At 38.8% G+C, this 18,197-nt stretch overlaps 1 protein-coding gene across 1 annotated transcript; it reads left to right on the plus strand.

The window, feature by feature from the left end:
• The first annotated feature begins 10 nt into the window (after positions 1-10).
• LOC135090707 (intraflagellar transport protein 140 homolog) lies at positions 11-16,708 on the plus strand. The gene is made up of 26 exons (XM_063987710.1): positions 11-155; positions 2,971-3,124; positions 3,410-3,637; positions 3,858-4,000; positions 4,200-4,342; positions 4,716-4,891; positions 5,235-5,427; positions 5,823-5,968; positions 6,062-6,160; positions 6,480-6,669; positions 7,041-7,260; positions 7,531-7,815; positions 8,011-8,170; positions 8,330-8,479; positions 8,975-9,129; positions 9,447-9,624; positions 9,981-10,146; positions 10,420-10,540; positions 11,315-11,479; positions 12,069-12,196; positions 12,534-12,832; positions 13,209-13,394; positions 13,755-13,973; positions 14,300-14,457; positions 14,952-15,135; positions 15,257-16,708. The coding sequence occupies exons 2-26, from the start codon at positions 2,978-2,980 to the stop codon at positions 15,470-15,472; spliced, it is 4,455 nt and encodes a 1,484-aa protein (XP_063843780.1). The 5' UTR covers positions 11-155; positions 2,971-2,977; the 3' UTR covers positions 15,473-16,708.
• The last annotated feature ends 1,489 nt before the right edge of the window (positions 16,709-18,197 follow it).

Genomic DNA, 18,197 nt, shown 5'->3' on the forward strand with positions numbered 1-18,197 from the left:
GGGTATTCTGACTGTTTGTTTATCCCGCATTCCTGTCTCGGCGATCAGCTGAGGTGGGCTGACATGTGGTGATTGCGGCTAATATGCGGTGATTGCGGTACTGCGGTGGTACTGTGGTGGTGCTGTTATTCGCTTTAGACCTTCCTGATTGAAATGTGAGTATAACATTATAACATTGACGTGTGTGTTAGATTTGTATGGTATTTTGTCAAGAACTGCCTTAGGTCATGAATCTAGACATCTTGGATTGTGGTTGTGGTGGATATATGGATGGTACTTTGTGTGTCATGATCAGAAACACCAGCAGTTGTGGCGGGGGATTGTGGAAATAACCTTAGTCTAGTCATTTCCTGACGCTAACTTTTTATTTCTCGGGAAAACATGACCCTTGTCTAAGTGAATTATTGAAGGGTCCTGCAGTGAAATTAATGAACAGAATAATTTTAACCTTTCCTGACCTGGATAAATTTTTTTACTCTTGCACCAGTCCCTCTATTCTGGACGAAATTATTTATTTTTCAGATCATTTTCGTCCTGCTTTGAATTAATCTGCATGTTGTTTTCCTGCATTCATTAGTTTTCAGTCAGAAATTAAAGTTTTGCAATAAAAACAAAAAGCATATTAATATAAAATAGACTGAAATCTACCAGAAAAACAGTTTTGTCCTCACAAATAAGTAACACAGCAGCAACACTCACTGGCAATGTTCCCCTGAGAGGACTGGCTGCCACTTGCCCGTAGCCACCAGCCGGCTGTCATGCACTACAATCAACCTAACCAAACTAATCTTACGTAACTAAACTAACTTAATCTAACCAAACCAACATAACCTAACTTAATTTAACCTAACCAAACAAGCCAAACCTAACCTAACGTAACTGGCAAAGCTAAGAAATCAATTTGAAGTTGTTACTTTATATATCTTCATGAAACCTGGCGATGCACTGGAAATAATCAAGGCAACACCCACTGCAGACAGACATCTTCCTCAGACTAATTCAAATATTTCAGATTGAGTTGCTTTTCCCTCCTCAGGATGAAATAAAATGCTGTGATAGGTTAAATTAATTCTATATTTTTTTAATTGGCCAGTGGCTGCATTCTCAAACAAAATGTAATGAAGTACCAGCTGCCCACCAGCCAGCCTGGGCTCACCTTAACTTCACCACTGGAGTGAAAACAAAAAAAATCTCCTGCCAGGATAAACAAACATAAAACATACAAATAACCCTTTAATGGATATCGAAATAAATCAATACACAACTTGTGTAAACTCACAACCAAAAAAAAAAGAAATAACTAAATGAAACACCTCAAAATTTCCAGTTGAGGGACACCACAGATAACCCTCGTTCACATGAACGCTTCTTTTCCCCTGCTGAGTGATGATAGGCATCTCCCTCTTGCCACCACAGACTGATAGGGCTCAGGATGGCCATACACTACACCACTCCTCCAGTAGACAGGCACACACTGGTGAAGACGACTGCGGCTACGGTCCTTAAGCATCACCGTGAAACTCCTGCAACACACCCATGGTGCACTCTAATCATCCTCTCTCCCGCTTCCTACATTTCATTAACATCCAACGCTTTGCCCAACAATATCTTCACACTGAAATACACTATCACATACCTGCTATGCTGACAAAGCCACACAATCTAGACCTCTAAAACAACGCCTCAAGTGTCCGTGTTCCGCGTCAAAATTTCTCTCGTTCCAAAGCAAACACTTCCCATCAAACCCCACGCTAAGCAGCTGAACATCACGATGCATCTAGCTCCGCCTGACTCCTCACAAAAAGAACCAATCACCATGACTAATTTCGCTCTTACGCAACAGGTGTGACATACACACACGAACAAGCTAACTTCACTGGGGAAGATCATTGCCTACCTATCCATCTCAAGTGTGGGTGTGTCACTTCCAAGCATTGTCACAGGAGTGAGCAAGCTTGCTTCCCTAAAATCAAATAAATATTTAAATATTGCTATCAACCTTATAAATAGTTTGCAGTGGGTATGTATGGATTCAAATTACTCAGAATGAGAAGCTCTATCTGATGAGAAGGATAAGAAAGGCCATGTTGAGACTGGTGCAAGAGTAAAAGAATTTCCTGACTTGACCAAACTTAGCCCACAGATGAAAACACTAATGGGCACTTGTGTCAATGTGTAGTCCCAGTTTGGCTGGGCCGTGTCCTGCAGGTTACAGGTGAGAGTTGCCAGTTATGCATTTTCCTTGCAGTGTTGCCCTGTTGGGCTAGGTCTCTCTCTCTCTCTCTCTCTCTCTCTCTCTCTCTCTCTCTCTCTCTCTCTCTCTCTCTCTCTCTCCTCTCTCTCTCTCTCTCTCTCTCTCTCTCTCTCTCTCTCTCTCTCTCTCTCTCTCTCTCTCTCTCTCTCTCTCTCTCTCTCTCTCTCTCTCTCTCTCTCTCTCTCTCTCTCTCTCTCTCTCTCTCTCTCTCTCTCTCTCTCTCTCTCTCTCTCTCTCTCTCTCTCTCTCTCCAGACGAGAGTGCCCACTAATGTTATTTCAGTATTATCTTGTGGCTATTGTGTGGTGGTTGTCGGGGTGGTAATGTGTGTCATGAACCCCAGACATTGTGGTTGTGGCTGTGTGGTTTGTTGTGGTGGTATTTTGTGTGAACCCTCCGAACCTGGTTATTAAATGGTTAGGCTCCCAAGGAGGAAACCTCACAAAGGCTAGCACACCAGCCCAAGGGCTGGAAAGTGTGCTTTGTGCCCATAAACACTATCAAATAAGGACAATAAAAAACTGATCACTACAACATTGTGCAGCTCTTACCTGGTGAGTTTCCTGGGCCCCAAACTGCAGTGAGGGGCTTGGAAGGCTGTGCTCTGTTGATGTGCCAGGCTCTACTAATACACTACTCCCAAAATATCAAAACAACCATACAAGAAGGGTATATCTATAGCTACAGTTAATACTTACTTATAATGTTTTTTCCAGATTCAAGATGTCACTGTACTTTGACTGCATTGTGGACAGCCCACACACCAGTGCCATCAATACCCACATAGCATGGCATGCCCAGTCAGCTTGTCTTGCTGTAGCCGCCTACAGCGAGGAGAAGGGGGGAACGGTCAATGTTTATACTGGAGAGGTACAGTTTTGTGCACCATTGTCATCATATCTCTTCATAAGTAGACCTGTAGGCTTCGTTACTTTAATTATCATCACCGTTTTCATATTACTGAAAATATTCCTTGTAACTGGTGTCACATTAGAATTTTTTGATAAGTATTAAATTTAATTTTTTTTTGTCTTTGATGTTCTGGTTTGTATCCTGCTTGTGTTCTGGATGCAGTTTCATATCCTATGAAAAGAGCAAATTGTACAGAAGATATGCATGATTGTATAGTGTTTAATCAGTGGTACTGGACATCAGGGCAAGCTGTGTGAGGAAGTTGACATTCCACCACACCCCACTGCACAAGTCACCTCTGTGGTGTGGCACCCCAGCAAGCGAGTCATGGCTGTGGGCTGGGAGTCTGGGGAACTGTTCCTGTGGAATGACCACGAACATGAACTGCGTGAGATCCAGAGCTTGCATCGTGCACCAATATCTGTGCTGCAGTTCAGTGCTGCAGGAACAAGACTTGTGTCAGCAGATGCAGTACGTTTTTAAATTTTCTTTTAACTTAAATTGAAACTTAAATTGTCTGAAAGGGAAAAGCATACTAACTTATTATACAAAACTGTATACATTTTTTTCCTTTTAATTGGTTGACAGAAAATCATAAAATCTACATAATTTTCTTACATAACAAGCTCAGTAATCAGTTTTGTTCACAGTGATGCATTTTACAGTATGAAGTTTATTTTGTCTTTTTCAGTCAGGAGCAACAGTAGGCTGGCGAGTAGATAATTCTGGGGACCTTCAGACTGTATTCACTCATGAATTGAAAGATCCGCTGGTTCAAGTTGTGTACAGAGTTAATACTACAGCAGACAAGACTCTTCCTTCTCTGGACATAAAGTAAGGCACTAGCACACACACACACACACACACACACACACACACACACACACACACACACACACACACACACACACACACACACACACACACACACACACACACACACACACATACCCCACTGGTTGCTGGATATCAGTATTTAGACGATGTAATAATGTAAAGGAATGTGGTTAATTAATTAATGAAACACTTCCAGCGGTCTTGCTCGCGCAGCAGTGAGTGGCGATGAGAGAGCTCTGGACATATTCAGTTCTTGGCGACCAAGAACAGGCCACAAACACCTTGGCATGATGGGAACTGCAAAGGATAATCTTAACTTTTTCCTGGGGTCATCTACTGGTATGTAAGTCTTGTCATTATTAGTTATTTTAGGTTATTTAAATAGAAACCATTAAAACCATAGTTTTCAGTTTAGCTTTTGTATATCGTTAAATTTCAAATATTAAACTAACATGTGAGAAAATAGATAACCTGATGATTCAGATCTATATGATTGTTTATCACAAACAATATTTGCAGGTTTCTTGGCAGAGCCATTATAATGACGATGTGCTAAAGTGCAGAGAAAACTTTCATACTTAGAATATGCTTTCTTTGTATTAAGTGCAAGTGAATTTTGAAATTGAGTTGTTCAGGTTGCTCGTCAGTAGTTGGATGCACCTATTACCAGTTCAAAATAGTGGTTCAGTGCTGATGGTGTTGTCTCATCCAGGTGTGCTCTACCACGTGAACGAGAGTGGGAACTGTGTGGAGGTGCTGCAGGCTGATGGTGGCATCAAGCGGCTGCTGCACCATGAGTCTCGCAACTTGCTGGTGGTGATCACGGAGAGTCTGGTGTTGGGCCAGTTCTCTGTGGCCATGGACGGCTCAGTAACGGAGATAAATAGGGTAAATTTACTTTTGAGTTGTAACAACATTTGTAATGGTCTTTTCAACAGTTGTAATTTTATTGTCTTTTATTTTGACTCAACCTGAGGAAAGACTCTGATTTGTGAGAAAACACTTATGGTGTATGCATGCAAACACAGTAATTCTTTCTCAAAAATCAAATGTATAGTTTTAATCCTTGATTCTTTAAGACCACATCATTAGAATTAATCTTAATTTCAGAACTTGCAGATTCCACAGAATATATAATATTTATACTACAATAGTAGCAATAATTAAGAGAACTTAATTATTGTAATAGATTATTTAGAGAATTGAACCTAACCATTACTTTTATGCACAGGTTAAGCTGAGTGGAAGGACCAATGACATCCAGGTAGCCTGGGCTGGGGCTGGCCTCCTGGCGGTGTCTACAGGAGATAGTTCTGTACGTTTGTGGAATTTGGATTCAGGTGATAATTATGTGCTAAGCCTACGTGGGCCAAGCTACAGAGACCAAGAGTTTGTCATGTGTCTTAGTTACTCTGTAAATAAAAGTAAGTATTCCCAATTTTTTGCCATATATTTCTGTCGAATTAGCTTTTTTTTTTGTATAACAGTAGTATTTTAATTGTATTATATTCTGCATTATATATCTACACAATATAAAACTTATGACTGGGATATTTTTTATTGATCTCTTAAAGTGAATCAGTGTGGGTACTTGTTTGCCTTGATGTAACAATAGTGGTCAAGATGTTTGGGTATGAGAGTGTTCAGTCTGAATTTGAGGTGCAAATGCAGTTAAGTTGTTCCAGGTTTCTCTGGTTGTTTAGTATTTTTATGAATGTGATGATTAAGACTACTAAATTGATAATCATAGAAACTGAATTGATGTCAGATGGTAAAAACTGAGGAGCAGATGATGAGAAAATCTTTCCCCATTTTCTAGATATTCTCTGTGCGGGAACAAACCTGGGAAGTGTTGCCATGTGGAAGTACGAAGAAAGCAAACTTGCAGAAGAGGAATATGTCCGGGATCCAGAAAAAGATTGGAAGCTACAAAATCCAACAGTCATCTCTGGGACTGTGAAGCAGGTGATTTGAATGTTATTTGTGCAATAGTGTTTCATGTGTGATAACTTGTATACTGAGTAGAATGGCTGCATGAGTTTACTTTGATGGTTTCAGGTGGCTTGGGGATCAGCGCAGAATTTGCTGGGTGTGAACACAGTCCGTGATGTTTACATACTGAATGAACAGCACATGGTTGCCAGCTATAAAGATCAGGTGAGATTTTATATTTACTTCATGTCTTTCTGTTTGGACTCTGAAGACAACATCTGCTTGCCTTCCATGTGTAGTGACAGGACAGTTAATGCCAACCAAAATCCACTTTGGTATTGGTGATCAGACCTGTATTTACCCTTGATTGCTCTGCCAAGGTTCAGTCCCAAGCACTGTTTATTATGTACATATATCCTGCTTACAAATAAATTTCTATGTTTCTGTGATGCTTCAAAGGTGGCAATGATATATTGGATACAGATTAGAGTGAATATTTGAATGATAGGATTTTTTTATTACACTTTGTATATCTTCCCAACAGGTGTCAGTGGTGCAGATGTCACCTACACAGCTTTCAGTAGATGTGTTCTCAGGAGGCAGCCACTTGGAGCTTAGGGCAGAGATCCAGGTGCGCGGCGTTCACAACTCTCTCGACCATCTGCTGCTGTGGAACATGAAGAAAATGGTGGTGTATGAAATAACATCAGATGCCACTCATCTCAGAGTTGTTGGTTTGTAGAGTGAATTTTGTAGTTAATGATAAGCCATGCTATCATTTTGTACTGTTGAGTGGAAAGTCATTGTTCTTTTCTATTATATTGATGAAGGCTTGAGTATAGGATAAATGTATTACTACATCAAACTTTGAATTAGTACTAATCAATAATAATACAGTATTAAATGTTCTGTGTTACTTGAAAATTATGCTAAGAGGAAAATGATGATGAGTTGGTTATTGTATACTTGATATGTATATTTTCATACAAATATATGCTAAAGAGAGGAACCACATAATAAAAGAAGTTGATCTTTTAACCAAGGAGTCTTGCTTCTGATGTACAGAACATAGAACTTGCAAATGACAGACATTTTTTATTGACAGCTTCCTTTCCATGCGAGGCTGAGAGTGCTGTTCTTCATGAAGGCAGCATCTACTCCATTGAGGGAAATAACATACAAGTCCGGTCTCTCCAAGGCACTGTGAAGCAGACACTCAACTTCTCTGAGAATGAGGGTCAACCAATTGGCCTTGATGTTTGTGGAAATTTTCTTGTTACAGCAACAATACACGGAGTTGTCAAGTTATGGGACTTGTCAAGAAGGTGTGCACCAGAATTCTCTTATCACTGACCAATGGAGAAATGTGTGCAGTTTTTTATCAACAGAATAAGTGCTTTGCTCACCTTAAAAACTGTCACCACAAATTAACAGCACAATGTAATAAAATAACTACAACTTTAATGATCGACAGTCTTACAAGAATCGTAGAATTGAAGTGTTTCTTTTATTCATTCTTTCTGGAAATATTTGCCATAGTCTTAACTTCATAGCATTAACAACTTATATGAGCTCTTTTCTTGTGTGATTTACAGGGAAGCTAAGCCACACACACAAGGAAAGCAAATGGGTGATTACATAAAAGACTTTGGTGAGATCATATCTGCACGCTGCAACTGTAGTGGAACACGAGTCTCCATTGCTGTAGCCCAGACATCCCTCCTGCCTGACCCTAAGCTGTATATTTGGGACATAGAGAGTGAAAGCTTTACTTACTTCAACTTTGCGTCCGGACGATCTGAGGATGACGACGTCGATGGCACTGCACCACCCAATTCTGCTGAAAGTACCAGTTCCAAAGAGGAGGGGCTGAACAGCAGGTGAGAGGCTAATGTTATTGTGCCAGTTTGTTACCAAGTTCTGCATCTCCGTCTTAACATCCAACTGGGAACAAATGTTTTTTTGAGCTTGTAATAAGGAAAAATTTATGTGAAAAAAATGTATGTATTCCATTTAGTATATTACTGAATGAATAATAAGTGGGTTTTTGAGGTAAAGAACATTAATTTTTTCAGGGCAAAACGTGAAACAGCTCAGGAAGTTGGTGGTCGGTTTGTAATGTCACACATGTGGGATGCTGAGGACCCTCGCCTCCTGGTGTGTGAGGCCAAGTCTCTCCACAACACCAAGAAGCAAAAGGACCATTATTTGTCATCATCTCCCAAGGAAGAGAGGGTACATGCAAATTTTTTTTCAATACCATCATTGTTTATTATGTACAGTAACAATGAAGACAAGATATATGATTGCTTCCTAACTTATTTATGACGTTATACTATCTTTCTATTTTATTTTATGGAGATAGTACGAAAGTACATATGCTTCTCTTTCCAGCCAGCAATTTTGCTAGTGTCCCTGTTTGTGAGCCCTGACCACGGCAACATTGTGCAAGACGCCTTCCCCTTGAGCCCCTCCTTCTCCCGCCTCTTGGGGGTCCAGGTTCCTTTCTTCTACCTTCTCAATGCTCATGATGCTGAGAAAAAGGCAAGAAACTTTACTTTGTGATATATAGTTGTAATTTTCCTCAGAATATGTCTATCCATTTATATCCAGGCCAGCAGTGCTACATGGGGTAGCCAGGCAAAGCAAAATACACACACACACACACACACACACACACACACACACACACACACACACACACACACACACACACACACACACACACACACACACACACACATTATTCACAATGTTGATCTCATCTCAGAATATGTGATGTTATTATTTCTTGGTTGATTAAAAAGTACCTGATTCATATCAAATAAGAAAATGATTGCTTTTATTATTTTATTTTATTTTATTTTATTTTGTTTATTTATTTTATTTTATTTATTTATTTGTTTTTTTATTTATTTTATTTATTTATTTTTTCATACATATTATGCCTGTGTTATGCCTATTATGTTGTTTTAGATTGAGTGCAGTATTCAGTTAAATGAAGAGGTGAGGACCAAATGCCATCTTTCTTTCCAACAGGTAGACAACAAGGCAGTGACTCAGAAAGTTATGAGGGAATTTACTGGACTAGAAAGCTGTGACAAGTCCACCAAAGATGCCATGCTCAACTTTTCATTTTATCTTTCTATTGGTAATATGGATGATGCTTTCAAGGCAATCAAAACTATTAAAAGGTATGTGAAGCTACTGTTTCTTCTGGGAACTTACAAGCTTTGATGCAGAGCAAATTAAAGATTCTTTCTATTCTATGATAAATGTCTCCATTTACTTTCTATCAAAGACTACTGTAAGATTAAAATAAAATTGCTCTTATGGTATTTCATATATTGATTTTTTATTGAATTGATGTAGTAATTAGTATGAAATGACTAAGTACATTAATTTTTTAGCAATCCTCCTTTAGATTTATTATTGACAGAAATAATATAAAGCTTGGAAATTTTTCATGACAAGCATCATTCAACACCTAAGTATGCTTACACACCACCAGTGAGACTGTGTGGGAGAACATGGCCAAGATGTGCGTCAAGACCAAGAGGCTTGACGTAGCAGCCCTGTGTCTGGGTAACATGGGACACGCAAGAGGAGCTCGAGCACTGCGATACGCAATGAAGGAACCTCAGCTGGATGCAAGGGTGGCCATGCTGGCTCTACAACTGGGCATGCTGGTAACACTGTGGCACTTGAAGATACTAAACATAAGAAGCACATTGATACTGATAGCTCTGCACTGTTTCACCTCTTCTCTCTGCCAAGGCATACCAGTCCCATGAAGATGAAAACTGTGGTTAGGGTAATAAGAAAATTAGTATATATTGTTTATATTTTATTATTAGCTAAATGTTTTTTTTTATTTTTTTGTTTTTCCACTCGGCAAGTTCATGATTTAAGATTTTACTGTATTAATTCTTAATTTTTCTTGTTTCTTGTACTGGAAAGACCTCTCCTATTGTATTATCTTTATATGATCTGAAATATCTCCATTACTGACTTGGTTAGAATAACTCACTTTATTGATTTACAGGACGAGGCAGAACGCCTGTATCGAAGCTGTGGCCGCTATGACCTGGTGAACCGGCTCCACCAGGACGCTGGCGTGTGGTCCAAGGCTCTGGAAGTTGCAGAGACTCGTGACAGGATTCACCTGCGCTCTTCTCACTACAACTATGCCAAGCATTTGGAAAGCAAAGGTACAGAAAAGTGGGAATAAGTTGTATTACTTTTTATAATATTGAGATTTTAGTATTTATAATGTTGAAATGCAAAATGACACTAAACTAATGAAATCATATGAATGTCAGAACAATTCACCTTTTGAGATGTTTTGGAATATTCAGCAACAAGAGATCCTTCACTTTCTTTCTGGCTGTGAAACAAAATAATGTGTCTCTGCTTCACAACAAGACACCCAAAGATGAACAAATGAATGGAAATAAGTAAAACTCTATTGCAATTCATTTCAGGGGATTACAGTGGAGCCATAAGTCATTACGAGAAATCAGACACTCACAGATTTGAGGTTCCCCGAATGTTGTTTGATGATCTTCCCACACTGGAGGATTACATCATGCACACAAAGGATAGGTGAGTGTACGCAGGAAATCTGGATGTGCACACTTAAGCAAAGATACTTGGGTACCACAGAATAGTGCTGCCGTGCCTAGTTAAAACACCATAGACTATGGTCGATAGCCATTTGGCGATGTGCTCAATCGATTCTACGGGTAAAATTACATAAGAAGGGATTCAAAACTAAAAATCGTGAAATTTGTATATTCGGTGTTTTAACTAGGCACGGCAGAGTGCAGCTGTACAGAAGCATATCACATCTACTTCTGCACACCTCATTGCTAAAGTATGCATGCATGGTGCTTCTTGTAAGAGTGGAACTGGCCAAGGACAACAAAAAGAGGCCCCCCCAAAAAGAAAAGAAAGATAAAAAAAGATCCACTGAGGTGCTAATCCATAGAGGTCAAAAAAGGGTCATCCAAAATTGGAGGATAAGTGTCTTGAAACCTCCCTCTTGAAAGAGTTCAAGTCATAAGAAGGAAATGCAGATGTTTATGTGTATAGTATTGTTGCTACTATTCATAATACTAGTGTTGATTCTATTTTATTTTATTTATTTATTAATTTATTTAATTAATTTATTTATTTTATTATTTTATTTTTTTCATTATTATATTCATATTTGGTATCCTATATCCTATGGTCATATTTTTATGTGTTAAATTGTCTATGCCTTTTTGGTGAAAATTAATTAATTATTATTATTATTATTATTATTATTATTATTATTATTATTATTATTATTATTATTATTATTATTATTATTCCCACAACTCCAAATTCTTTCAGAGCTTTAAGACGATGGTGGGCACAGTACCTAGAATCTACCAGTGAGATGGAGACAGCATTACAGTTCTACGAGGCTGCCCATGACCACTTATCCCTTGTGAGAGTGTACTGTTACTGCAATAATCTCCAGAAGGCTGCAGACATTGCCAACGAGACTGGTGACCGGTAGGTAGCCAAGGAAAGGCATCTGCTTATTCACCCACAGTCATAAGTACTCCCTTACATCTTTACTTTCTGGCCTCTAGGGGAGAGAGAATTGATTCACACCACTCATACTGTGTGAGGATCAGTTGTGCTCTCTCTCTCTCTCTCTCTCTCTCTCTCTCTCTCTCTCTCTCTCTCTCTCTCTCTCTCTCTCTCTCTCTCTCTCTCTCTCTCTCTCTCTCTAAGAATATAAGATATATAAGATTATCTAAGAATATAAGATATATAACATTATATATATGATATATATATATATATATATATATATATATATATATATATATATATATATATATATATATATATATATATATATATATATATATATATATATATATATATATATATATATATATATGAGGAATGTACTCTATAAATATGACAAATTCTCATCCCTGAGAGCTTCATTTCATTCTTACCTTCATTATCCTGTCCACCTAACACCCATACTAGTCTGTCTTTATACATCACCTTTTACATGCCTTTCAAAATGTTGTTGCACCATTTTAACGTATGATCTTTGTTCCTGACATAGCCTGTTTCTCTACAGGGCAGCCTGCTACCACCTGGCTCGGCAGTATGAGAATGTAGCACAGGTGAAAGAGGCCATCCACTTCTTCACACGGGCTCAGGCTTATGGGAATGCCATCAGGATCTGTAAAGACAATGGATTTGATGGTAAGTCTCATAACACTTATTTAAGCAATATTTTTTTCTCTGTATAGTTTGCAAATAACTATATGATGTATCCCTAGACTATTGTGCCCTGTAAAGTTATACATATATTAGTTACTCATTTGTACCTGTAAGAATGGAACCACTAAGGGATGGTGATGATAACCTTTTTAACCTTAGATTGCTTGTATGAAATATAGCCACCTTACCAGACAGCATTTACAAGTTTAGAAACTGGAACATGATGAGTGAATACCTTAATTTATTCTTCTTTACGAAGAAAAAATAGATAGTAGACACAAACTAATGAAAAAGTTAACTTACAGTGATATGTTTCCAGATCAGCTACTCAATCTGGCACTGGTGGCTGGACCACAGGAACAAATTGATGCTGCCCGCTACTTCTCCTCCTCTGAGCGACGCCAGCTACCCAAGGCTGTCATGCTGTATCACAAAGCAGGACTTCTTTCCAAAGCTGTCGATCTGGCATTTAAGTCTGGACAGATTAGTGCTGTGGGTCAAATTGCAGGAGAATTAAATGAAAATGCAGACCCAGCACTGATTCAAAGGTGTGCTCAGTACTTCATCTCAAATGGACAGTATGACAGAGCTGTTTCCTTGCTCATCACAGGTAGACAGGTAAGAATGACTGTATCACTTGTAAACTGCATATGGTTAAGCTTTGCTTGGTAGTCATTATCATAATGAAATGAAAGATGAACTCCTTCAAGGGGGAGATTTCAAGATACTTATCCTCTGTTTTTTAACCATTCTATCTGACATCTGTATGGGAACTGGCAATAAGTGGGCTTTTTGTTTGCTCATAATGTTTTTTTGTCCTAGGCCAATGGCTCTTACATAAAGAAAAATAAAAATGGAAAAGTATTTTGTGTTAATTCATGTTTAAACATGAATATGCATACCTAAAGAGAAAGTGCATTTCTTATGATGCAGTTGAATAAATACAAATTAATTGTGATGTTTAATGTTTAACTGTTTGTCATTATTTCCCCAGTATTTTGAGGCCCTTGACTTGTGTGTTGAGCACAATGTGTGGGTGACAGAGGAATTGGCAGAGAGGTTCACTTTGCCCAAAGATGAAACAGCAAGAAACCAGATTTTAGAAAAAGTTGCAGAATGTGCCTATGCCCAAGAAAATTACAAGTTGGCAACTAAGAAATTCACTCAGGCTGGGAATAAGGTTAGTACTATGATGAGAAGTGGTGAGATGCTGAAGTGGGTTGTGTACTGTACATGGTATGCAGTAGATTAAATTTGTTAAACTTTCCACTGTAAGTTTAATAGCTTAAAATGTTTGAAGTTTAAAATTAAATATTCACCTTAACATTATTTCATAAAGTTACTGAACAACAACATTTCATGAAGTTACTGAACAGATTAGTTTGTTAATCACCTGACTACTTCATTAAATAGATATGTAAATATTAGCCGGTCAATATTAAGGGCTTATTATTTGTAATTGTTCAAAATTATGTTACACATAAGATACAAAGGCATCTAATATTTTCTGTTAAGACTCCTTCATTGCTTCCTTTTTCAGGTTAAGGCAATGAAGTGCCTTCTTAAATCAGGAGACACAGAGCGCATTGTTTACTTTGCAAATGTCTGCCGGCAACGAGAAATATACATCATGGCAGCAAATTACCTACAGAGTTTGGATTGGCGCAAAGAACCTGACATCATGAGAAATATAATACAATTTTACTCCAGGGCAAAAGCATCAGGCTTGTTGGCTGGGTTCTATGATTCTTGTGCACAGGTCTGTGTTGATGTATTGTAGTTTCTTGGATGCTATGTTTTATGCCATCCCATCACTGCCTTAAGCAAAAACAATGCTTTTTTTTTTTTTTTTTTTTTTTTTTTTTTTTTTTTTTCCTTAAACTTGTAGCAGCAGTTTTTATCGCCACTTTGTGCCAGTTTTTCACTAAATGACGCACTATTTTGGTGTGGTTGGTAGAGTTAAAGTATGACTCGTCTATGGTAGTTACAGCTGCTCTTAAGTAGTGATGTGTGTGTATATTTTCATCATATTTCTTCTGTGTTAAAAGCAGATTTATTCATAAAATAACATTCATGATATTTCAGGTTGAAATTGATGAGTTCCAAAACTATGAGAAGGCTGCAGGAGCTCTGAATGAAGCCTATAAGGTCATCACCTCCTCTGGTGACCCTCAGACCCAGGAGAGACTACCGCCACTTAAGTATAAACTTGAGAAGGTTAACCAGTTCAATAATATTAAAAGGTAAGATTCATGCTGGGGCTTCAAGTTGCAGTGAAGTACTAAACTGCATATTTCAAGCTTGCATTGTGATCCCAATTTACTCTCATATGTTCTATCCTTAACATCATTCCATGAAAAATCAGCATAGAATTAAAAACAGTACAAATATATACACATTCAATTATTTAGTTCATTTTTAGTCAGTTTAAGCTTTATTTGACACAGTTGTAGTTTATTATTATTTTAGTATCCAGTGATAAAGAAACCAAGTAAATATTGTGTTACATGGATAACTTGTCTTAAATGGCAATGGTAAAACGATGTGAGGAGAGGACAATTTCCAGGATACACATAAGACAGGCTGCCTCAAGCAACCATTCAGTTACTGATTAGTTTACAGTAACTCAGGAGCCAGTTCTAAGCATGAAATGTTCAGAGTATAGAGTTTTATAAACATCATATCCTTCTCTCATTCTGTAAGTTTCCTGAATGTGATGAGGATTACAATTTTTCAGAATGTTTGTTACTGATGGTGATGCAGCTGTTCAAGAGTTGCAGCAGCTGTTGGTGGATCCAAACATTGAGGTTGCAGTGAGACAGGGCGATATTTATGCTGTCATGGTGGAATATTTTGCTGCCAATAATAACTTCAAGTCAGCATTAAATGCCTTGCAAGAAATGAAGGCTAAATTACCAAAAGCAAGTCCTACAAGCTATTCATTGTTTGTGAAATTTTTGGTTCCTTGATACTGTTAAGAATACCTGTGAATTGATCAGACTGGCGGTAGAGGCATTGTGTTAATAGAGGAAACTGTTTCAGGCAAATCCCAGCTACTATGTTGATGCCCAGACTCTGCAGGCAATCTCCAGGACCACAGGCATGAACTTTGCTGAGGTAGAAAATGGAATGCAAGAGGAAGGAGGAAGTGAAGAGGAAGGTAATGCAAGTGAAGAAGAGGTGGTCGAGGAAGATGATGAAGAGGAAAGACCACAACAGCACCACTTTGCTCTAAATGGTTCGGCAAAGTTTTTCTAAAATCAGGGACGGGTGGTGTAAGGGTTAGGGCACTTGCCTGGGTTCAAATCCCCAGCCAAGTGGAAACATTCAGCCTTATGTCCTTTTTCATGCTGAAGCCTCTGTTCACCTAATAGAGAATAGGTGAGGCATGTAAGCAGAAAAATTGTGATCTTACTATCTGACACTCTCTCCAAGCCACGCCAACATGGTGTGGCAAATGGCTTAACTCACTTATCAGTTGTGGGGGGGGGTGGCTTTGGTCCTGCAGTGGAATCATATATGCTAATGATTGGTCTGCTTTTCTATCCACCTGCCTATCTTGCTCTGTGACACCTTTGTTTTCTCTGAGAGTCATGACAGAAGAGCCTCCACCTCTCCCTATGCAGACACTCATTTCTTGCTTCTTCAAATGCTTAGCCTCTAATAACGCCTTTTTCACACACACACTCCTTCATCCTTCACCTTACCCCTCCATCTTCAAGTGGCCCTTCAGCTTCACTTACACTTTCTTTACAAGCTCATTGCTCTTTATCCATCTCAGTGTGTTCCTTTTCACCCATTGCACCATTTACACCATTTGCACAAGTGCTCTGACCATATCTCCCATACATACTCACTGCTCTCACCTTCTCATCCTGTCAATCCAGATGCCCCTCTAAGATGCTTGATTTCCACTGGATGCACTCTTGATTGTTGTTCCATAATCCTGGTCCTTCTACATGGTCCATTAACATGAATGTTAACAGAATACTATTCCTTGAACTTTTCTTTTACCATCCACAAGCACATTTTCCACTTTCAGGATTCCTGCAATTGATCTTATGACATGCCAACCTTTCATGACTATTTGTCTCATTAGACACTTATTTTCTCTTCTATAATCACATCACACATTCAACCATACACTACACTGTGTTGCCTTAGAATGTCTTAGTGCTTTTCCAGGTAGTAACGGTGCAACTTTGTGGTTTACATCCTGTACCTATTCTCTGCTAACTAGTTGAGGGCATCAGTGTGAAAGCAGACAGCCAAACGTCATAATGGACTGATAACTTCTCAGAGCTGGAGGCCAGGATGACTGTGTGTGTGTGTGTGTGTGTGTGTGTGTGTGTGTGTGTGACTGTCTTTGTGCACACATGTATGTGCATGTATAACATACCTTAGTAATAAATTATATATCATTATGTACATATCATCATATCATATGCTGTATATACATAACCTTGTGGATGTAAAATAAACACAGAAGTAACATTTCAACACATTTATTTATTCAGTACAGCATACATCAGAAAGCATGTAAGATGGTGTCCCTCATGTTCTACACACTTACTTGTAAAAGTATTTCCTGTAAAGTCTCCAAGCTGCTGTGACAGGAACCACCACACTCAGTCTGTGGAGAGTCTAAAACATTAATTGCACAGATGTAATGAGGAGGGAAGAAAACAGGAGGAAGGGAGGGTACACTGTGTGTGTGTGTGTGTGTGTGTGTGTGTGTGTAATTCATCCACAGCCTAAAGCAATCATGGGTCAAACATGTGATCACAGGACCACAAGTTTAACACATGATCCTCAACTGTGGATGAATTATACACACACACACACACACACACACACACACACAGCTGGGTAAGATGGTGCTGAAGGAAGGAAGACAGTTAAGGAAAGAGTGAGGGAAGAGCCCTACTACCCACTACACTACTCACTACACTACCCTCTACAGGACTACTACCCCCCATTCCCCTCCCCCATCCCCCACCCCAACCCCACCTCACCCAGCCATCATGTACTGCCTATCACATTATCAAATTTACTGGTGAGGAAACACAGGATAGAGTAGAGGCACTATACTTTTCTACAATTTCAACTACATTCTATCTATCTTTAGAATGATCATACTAGCAGGTATACCAGCTTGTACACATTAGGCAACCCAAAACCTGAGCTACCAAAAGTGAACCAAAGTTGCTACACCACATACTAGTCTAACCATTCTCTAAAATGATGGTCAAGGCATTAGAGAAATCGAATGCCTCTACTTCATCCCTTGTTTTCTCACCACCATCAAATCTCAACTACTCCATCATACAACACACTAAAGAGGGAGGAAAAGAGAAAGAAGGTAACTCCCTGAAGGTGAGATGCAGCAGAATCAGGAGTCGATTTCTCTGCCAAGGACTCCTGGACCTCTCGCAATACTCTTCCCTGGACAGCAAGCACCCGGATTTCTCACAATGCTCCTCCCTGGATAGCAAGCAACCTGCCAAAGAAAATACTATTATTACAACCTACACTTTTCTGCTCACCACTACATTATTCCCTTACATTAACAAATCCCAGAGCATACTACTCACTGGCAAAGATCAATCAGTTTACTGAAACATACACAATGGCAAGGAACACTGAATTTACTGAAATGCAACTATACTAAGAAGCAGTCTAACCATGACTCTAAGAAGCATCAAATTACCATGAGCACTTAACCTTTTGAGACTTGTATCCTTTATAATTAACCATAATGAGGATCTAAGCACTACACCCACTCATGCCAACATCGCACAACCACTCCTTGCTTTACAGACACCCTTCTTCCAACTAATGCTCTTTTCACACTGTCTATCCACCACAAAAATGATCATCGTCTTAACCTTACAACTGCCAGGTCCAGTTATCCTTTTTGCTTATCACTTCATCATACATTTACATGCTCTCTGCTCTTCTCCAGTCAGCTAACCCTCTCTAA

This window comes from Scylla paramamosain, chromosome 35, assembly GCF_035594125.1.
Source record: "Scylla paramamosain isolate STU-SP2022 chromosome 35, ASM3559412v1, whole genome shotgun sequence".
NCBI lineage: Eukaryota > Metazoa > Arthropoda > Malacostraca > Decapoda > Portunidae > Scylla > Scylla paramamosain.